This window comes from Poecilia reticulata, linkage group LG9 (genome assembly GCF_000633615.1).
Source record: "Poecilia reticulata strain Guanapo linkage group LG9, Guppy_female_1.0+MT, whole genome shotgun sequence".
NCBI lineage: Eukaryota > Metazoa > Chordata > Actinopteri > Cyprinodontiformes > Poeciliidae > Poecilia > Poecilia reticulata.
This window is the reverse complement of record NC_024339.1, coordinates 14,007,584-14,015,412: the sequence shown is the minus strand read 5'-3', so window position 1 is coordinate 14,015,412 and position 7,829 is coordinate 14,007,584. Positions and strand designations below refer to the sequence as shown.

Here is a 7,829-nt window from a genome sequence, read left to right as displayed (position 1 = left end):
TATATATATAGACCACATTTTGTCTTGTATTCCCTTCCCAGTCAAAGGAGTCATCCTCTGTGCTGAGCTGTGACATCTCCATAGATGATAAATACATTGTGACGGGCTCAGGAGACAAAAAAGCGACGGTCTACGAGGTCATCTATTAGGAAAGCTGGACTTAAAGGTCATCCTTGCATCTGGGTGTAAAGTCACCATCATCAGTATAAAAATTGTATCCAAACAAACACAAATATGTTCCGGGACCATGACACGTTGACCTCCTGATTCTGTTTGGTTGAGAATCAAAATGCACAAAGCACACATTTTTTTTTTTTATCTTCCTTTTATTTTTAAGTGCCGTTCTACTGGTTTAAGTATGAAAGAATGTCCATGTACACTAAGTCTGAATTGGCCAGATAACATTCCTTTATGTGACATTTAACACAAGTATGTCTTATATTTGATTGTTTACAGCATTTAGACATTTCTAGCTTTAACCTTTGGTGTTCTGGATGGCACATCTTTTATAACAAGTTTTTATTGTCATTTCTGCATAGTTTCGCTACCTGATTACGTCTCAAAGAGTTGACATTATGCCTTCAAAGGGTTCATGACAGAGAGGGGTCGTAATTATGCACATGCAAGTTTGTTTTTTAAACAATTGCAGACGCTGGCCAATTTGTGGGCTCTCCTAGTAAAGATGTGTAAAAAGCCTTTAAATGATTAAATCTTTTATTGAACGCATTTAAAGGTAAAACAGAAAATTCCTTATTAAATTGAGTCAATGAGGAAAATTTATTTACAAAAATTATTGTTTTCAAATTATTTTTAAAACCACTGGTGGCACCAGGTTCCCCTGGTGTAGTTTGGTTCCTTCACCAAACTACTGTTAAGTTTGGTGAAGGAACTGTGAAAGTTGAAAGTACTGCAATATTTATGGGTTTGTTGGAGACAAATACTCAGATTAAAGGTTGGTGTTTTTTCTCCGTATAATTACGGAGATTAATTAAAATTAAAAGATACATTTATTTTAAAGGCGTTTTCACATTCATACTATTGGTGCCAGCAAAGTGTCTGTATGTAAGGGGCTTTTTTAAAGACAAAAATGATTTTAATAACATGGGTTTCAAAGGCAATATGTTCATATTTATTATGTTGATGCATTTTGTCTCCCTTCACTTTTCACTTTTAAACTTTTACATGTTTTCTTAAATATTTCTCAGAAAAGCCTTCCACATGCCAGAATCAACAACAGCTAATTTCATTACAATTGCATGTTGAGGGGTGCTTGTTGTGTCTCAGAAAGTTTCTTTAATATCTCTGAGCTCCTTCAAGGACTGACAAAGAGAGGCGACATGTTGAACAAAAAGGGAGCTGACCTTCAAGGAGTAGTTTGAGAGGACACGCTAAATAAACACACTAATGAAGAGGAAAAAATAAATCATCATAGCCTAAGGACTTTTATTGTAAAGACTAGTTTGCCTAATCCAAAAACAACAAGATGTCTACTGTACAGAGGTGTGTGATGTATTTAAACTGTATTATCTGCACTCATTAAACAAACATGTAAAAAAACAATTTTCAAATGTGCTGAAAGATTTCTTTTTGTATTTGAACAGATGAGGCGTATCATTTTCTGTTTTCTATTGTTTAAGATGCAGGTTATTACCCTCAGTATTTTCTACCAGTATTCCTGCTTATTTTTCCTGCCTTTTCCTGTAATTCAGGTTGAGGCCGGAAGTTCATACACACACATGTGTGTTTTGTGTCTATGTTTCGATCTTGTGGGCGCTTTATGAGCAAACTGCAGAGACAGCCATCGGTGTCCTCACTCCTGACTGACCATTGCACTTGGTTCTGTCTCCCAGTTTGGACTCCTGTGAATGCTCTTTCACTCTCATCTGATAGTTCTTCTGTAAAACTGATATATTGGTGTTTTGAAGGTCAGCTTTCTCATTTTTGAACTTGGTTTTCTGGTTGTGGACTTCTTTTCTTTTTCTACCTATAAAAAAATAACAAAAGTAGTCGTGATCGGACAGGATTAACTTTGATTTAGTTCTGTTAGCTTGTAAAAAACAAAAAAAGAAAAAAAGACAGAAAAAACACAGTGCCTTTATGCTTCTATGCTTCTTGGATTTCCTTTCCACTCTCCTGCTTGTTCAATAGTACTCAGAGCATAAATGCAACTTTGTTTTACAAACGTCATTATTCTAATTATTGATTTAACTAACTATGGTAGTGTCAGAAGGTACATAGAGGTAAAACTTGTGTGCTACAGTCAGACGTCTTTATCAATCCAATTCTGATTAATCTTGTCACATTTGAGTATTTTTAAAACATTCCAAATGTTCATCCTAGATTTAAGTGGCAGCATACAAATCTTACTTATATTGTACGGTATTCAATGTACTTGGTGCAAAACCACGTAGACTAACAGCAGATTAAGTCATCAAAACATTGCAGATTATATCAGTATCTACGAGTGTCTGAGGTAAAATATAAAACTGATAAATATGACCCAAAACTTCTATTTGATCCATGCACTCTCTTTTTTGTTCTCCTAAACAAGCCCACTGTATGTAATCTTTTAAAGCTGCAGTATGTAACTTTTACTAAGAAAAAATTTCTTTTTCATATTTGCTAAAGCTAACACTATGCTGTGACAGTACGTACGAGACACATAATCTGTGAATAAATTAAGCGCCTCTGCCTTCTCCCTTCTGCCACATGTTTGCACAGCTCCTGGTCAGAAACAACCAATCAGAGCCAGGAGGAAAGTCTTAGCGCTGTAAATTCTACCTGTGTATACGCTACTAAACAACTAACCGTTAAAGAAAACTCGTTTATTGTGGGCAGCACGCACACAAGCATGATTTACAGTGCTAAGACCGTCCTCCTCTTCTGATTGGTTGTTTCTGACCAAGCGGTGTATTTCTGCAGTTAGCACTGGGAGCTTGATTTATTTCACAGATTATCAGTCTCATCTTATACTGTCATGGCATGGTGACAGTTTTAACAAAATGTAATATGTTTTACAGAAATTATTAGAGAAGGGTAATTATGCCCATGAGAGGAGTATGTAAACTTTGAGAGCTGTGCATGGAATCTGTTTAAGATATGATCATTTCTAGCACTACAAAGAAGAAAAATGTTTTCTTTCACTAACGGAAAAAAGGGAAGATGTGTCATAGTTATTTACCTTTTTTACTGCAGATACCTCAACAGAGTTTAAAAAGCTTAACAAGATTAATGTTGCTGACCAATATTTTGTACCACTTCTGCCTACTGTTTTACACACAGACCAATATATATTTATTTATTTTTGTGAGTATAATTTGTGACTTTGTGTTATAGTTTCTTTCAGTACTTGAAATGGCAAAACTTTCCATTTTAAAGCTAAATTATTCAAGTTTCTGTCATTGAATGCTCTGCTGTTCATCAAATCTACTGATTATCTGTTGAACTGGATTCTCTTCTGCTTTCATCCAGAAAACCTGAAATGTGTTTTTGTTGTACTCAATGTAAAAATCCAGACCTGAATGTTACCTTTCTCGCTTCAATGCTACATGAGCTACACAACATCAAATACTCATTATATACCATGAATTAATGATGTACAGAACACTTGACTGAGCTCATGAAGGTGTTACAACTTGACTGTAAAAATGTAATTATTTAAAATAATCCTGTCACCAGTCGAGCTTTTATTCTTTCAGTGTAAAATGCCTTCACTCTCTTTTCTAGTCTGTGATTGATTTTATTAAATTATTGTGTGGATTAATTATTTTTGTCTTGGTCTCTGTAACAATTTCAGTGCAATGTTTCAAGAATTAAATTTCTTCAATTCTTATGACGTTTTTTGAAAAGTTGAAATTCAAATATCAAATCAGTCAAACTGATTTGCAGAACTTTTTAAAGCGGCGCATGTTTCTACCATGAAGGGGCAGGATTATATGAAATCTAATTTGGAGGGGCAGCCATTCAGCTGTGTCTCAGTCCACCCAGATTGAGGCAGGGTGTATCTGCATCACACAGCTCTCTTCCCTCACTCAGCTTCTTCAGACTAGCCCACAGCAATTAGCAAACACCTGGTGCAACTCCAGATCTGCCGAGCTCATTATCTGAGCTACTTCTCTTTGCATTGCTGGTGAAAATGTTGTTAAAGTGTTCATAGAGGAGCAATGTTATGATAACTCCCTGAAGGCAGAGTTTCAGATAGAGCAGAGGCCCAATTTGAAGCACAGCTATTTAGTCTGTGTGTAATGTAAACCTTTAACCTGTTAACCTGATGCCTGTAGAGTATAAGATCGAGCTTTTGGATTTTTTTTTTCTTTTTCTGAGCACTTCACAGCCTGACCTTCATGTGGGAGGATTGGCAATAGTCTTGAGAGTTTTCCACTTGTGAAGAATATTTGGGGGGACTTTAAATTGTTTGGGAATGCCCTTTTAAACTGTTCTAGATTGATGGGCGAAAGGAACCTCCTCTCTAAGGTCATTGCTGATGTCTTCCTTCTTTGTCTTGTGTTAACACACAATGATCCAGACTGTCGAACCTCCTGCTTTTATAGAGGTAGTCATTCGGATGGTGACCAAGAAGTCAAGCTCATTTAATTATCAGCACCTGGCTGCTATTTTTTCTTAAATCCTATGAACAAGCAAGGACATAGTTTCTGTTTAGTGAATAAAGACTGACTGGAATCTCATGAGGGCTTTTGTGCACTTGATGTCAAATTCAAATAGTTTTTTTTCACTATTTTGCAAAACCCTAGAAAGATGGCACAGTTTCTACAGTGATTTCACCTTTTTCTTTATGTATCCACATTTTTTACATATGATTCTGATATTACTGAAATTGCTAATATTTCTAAAATATAAATAATTTTGCTGTTTCTCTTTATGATATGCATTTTGCTTTTTTAATTGGAGAAATGGTGCTTGTATTGTAAACGTGCTGAGCTCATGCAACACTGAGCACTGGACTAGTAAAGTGGACTAAGTGATCTAAGTGAGGGCGGTGGAGGAGGATGCTCTGCCATTACAGTGAATGATACTCCTGCTGCAGTTCTCCAGTGAGCACTTTAAACAGCCAAAAGTGGATGAGAAGGAGGGAAGGTTGGGATGCAATGTGGGAACAAGCAACCCTACTTCAACAATAAATAGTAAGAGCACTTGCAGCATGCAAATTGCTCACTCTACTGTCAAACGCATGAGTTGGATTAAACAAACAGGACGCACAATGTGCCTTAAGCTTTTATGTGCTGCTACATATATGCTTATTGTTTTAGCTAATATATTTTAAACATTTTGAAACTATCAAGTGATTTTATGCTGAAAAGTGTCAACTGTCTCGTCTTTTTGCAACCCCCAATAACTGCAGGCGTGACCTCACAGCGTGGTGGAATAATGTTAGCAAAGTGCCACTTTACCCATTCCAATTCTCTTATAACCTCAGAGGGCTAACAAAGCAGCTCATTAATTAATTCAGAGTTTTCAAACACTGACAGCACACTGTGGAGATCCACACACAAAAAAAAAGGATATGGAGGAGGCAGACGAGTGAATACTCACAACAGTTCAAAACATTTATGGTAAGTTCCCCTTCTGAATACAGATTATGGCAAAAAAAAAAAGAAAGAAAAGAATTCAGCCCTGCAGCAACTTTTTTTATTCACTTGGACATTACAGTTCTTCAGGTTTAATGCAAAAAAAAAAAAAAAACACTAAGAGGCAACAATGCAACATTGCTTAACATGTTAAAATCAGTTTAATCCACCAGAGTTTAACAATTAATCACAGAAACGTACATCTAAAGATGAGTTTTTCTAACACAGTCAAATGGGTAAATGGGTAACACTTTAGTTTAACTTTACCTTTAATAACATAAAGTAACCTAATTTTTACAGTGCAATAAGTAATACTTTTGTAACAAATTGATAGCAGTAATGATTTCTTGGTTAATGTCAAGTTGTCATAAAGATATTTTGAATAATGTCAAGTTTGTATTAAAAGTGTCATAATTTACCGAATGACGCTTTATGACAACAGTTATAAATATTCATGAAGGCTTATTCATGTTCATGACAGGAGTTATGTCATGTTTATGACAGTGTCATGTCAGTCTTATTCACCCCACTTCAAATAAAGTGTTACCGTCAAACATGTTACTGCAGATGGAGTAGCGATTTTACTCGCGTCATATGCAAGCTAAGCTATTTTGTACCTAGAAGATGGACATCACAAAACATAAATAAAAACCACATGACATTACTTATGCACAGGCAGTTCTAAAAGGCCAAAATAACAGAAAAATAAACTGGAAATGTTGCATGTTGTTCTTGTTTAGAAGAACCAATGAGACAGTAAGAATCGTTTTGAGGAATTTTTTCTATCAAGTTTAGAATAATATTGATTCCTCTTGTTCAACATGCAAGGTGTGCTAATTTAACATGGACTTGAGTAGTGACTACCCCACTGAAGTCTCATTCAGGGCACAGCTTAAATAACTATGCTCCCTTTTTTAAAATCAGGTAATAATGCGCCCACATTCCTAATGCCACCCTGGACAACTGCCCATACTGTCTATATTGAAAATGCCACCTCTTTCACATGTCTCCAATGATGCTACCTGTGCTTTGATACAATATTACAGTCTGTTATGACATTGCAGATCATGTGTAAAAATACTTTTGGTGTGTCACAAATGTTGTTTTTCTCCACTGACCATACAGATTCTCCCTCTTGGCCTACATGGTTGTAAACAGGTTAAAAATGAATCAGGTGATTTACTCAATAAAACAAGCAAAATAAAACAACATTAGCAGAATTTCCTTGTCATTTGAAGGAGCACCTCGAACGCTGTATTTTTTCTTAAAGGACATCTTTGAGTCATTCTTTATCCTGTATATTACTTCTGACAACTTTTGTCCTTCTCACGTCTGACTTACTAATTTTCCTTCTATTTTCACGTTGCACCTTTGAAAAGAGAGGGATCACTGCAGACAGAAGATATCATGTCCTTCAGCTTATCTGATCTGAGGGTGATCCTGTAATGTGAGGGTGGCTTTGTGAGAAGCTTTCTAATTTTGTGGAATTTAAAGGGACAGCTTGCACAAAGGCTGATGTTGCTAGCACTTTTCATCTGTTCTAAGGATAACTGATGATTAATTCATTGCTTTGGCTTCTTAATGAGTTTGTGGCCATTAGTGGGTGGGGAGGCACACTCTGTACATCTCTTTGATATCCTACATTCAGGGCTGTGTCGTACATTAATGAGCTTTGAGCTGTGGAACAAGCATCATTATCTTTTTCCAAAAAGAGACAGATAAGAGCTTTCTGATCCAAAAAGACAGGGGAGGGACTCGCTCACACCGAGAATGCATCTGTGTGTTTGTGTTAATTAGTGGGTGATTAGTGAGCGACTCTTGAGCTTTACAAGCTGCATATGAAGAGAGGGGGGAACATGCTGCTTTTACCGTGTTTATTTTTAACACAGTTTATTTTTCACTGAAACTGCATTGAATTAACTGAAAAGCTCCTGTGCGGTTTTTGTACATTTTTACGGTGTTTAAATTCTAAATACATGATCCCTTTCTCTCTCTAAACTTCAAAGTACATATGCACAGGAACTGATCAGATTTTCTGGAGGACAAAATGTAAAATTTTTCCTCATTCTTGCCTTTATATTTGAGGTCTTTAGACATTTCCCTTCATTTTAGCTTCAGCAAAATACTTCAATTGTATGAGAATATTACGTGACCTTTTGTAATGTTCAGACCTGAGGACCCGAAATTTCAGTCAGACACAAAGTAAAAATCAATAAGGTCTTTATTGAGGACCAGGTATAGGGA

At 36.1% G+C, this 7,829-nt stretch overlaps 1 protein-coding gene across 3 annotated transcripts in view; it reads left to right on the top strand.

Moving 5' to 3' along the window:
* The window catches only part of LOC103469968 (transducin-like enhancer protein 4), a 41,419-nt gene extending 37,655 nt beyond the window's left edge, over nucleotides 1-3,764 (top strand). For all 3 annotated transcript variants that reach the window (XM_008418056.2, XM_008418055.2, XM_008418057.2), the window contains exon 20: nucleotides 42-3,764. In XM_008418056.2, coding sequence (XP_008416278.1) covers nucleotides 42-149 — 108 coding nt within the window. In that variant the 3' untranslated portion in view covers nucleotides 150-3,764. The remainder of the gene's footprint in view (nucleotides 1-41) is intronic.
* Nucleotides 3,765-7,829: the final 4,065 nt, after the last annotated feature.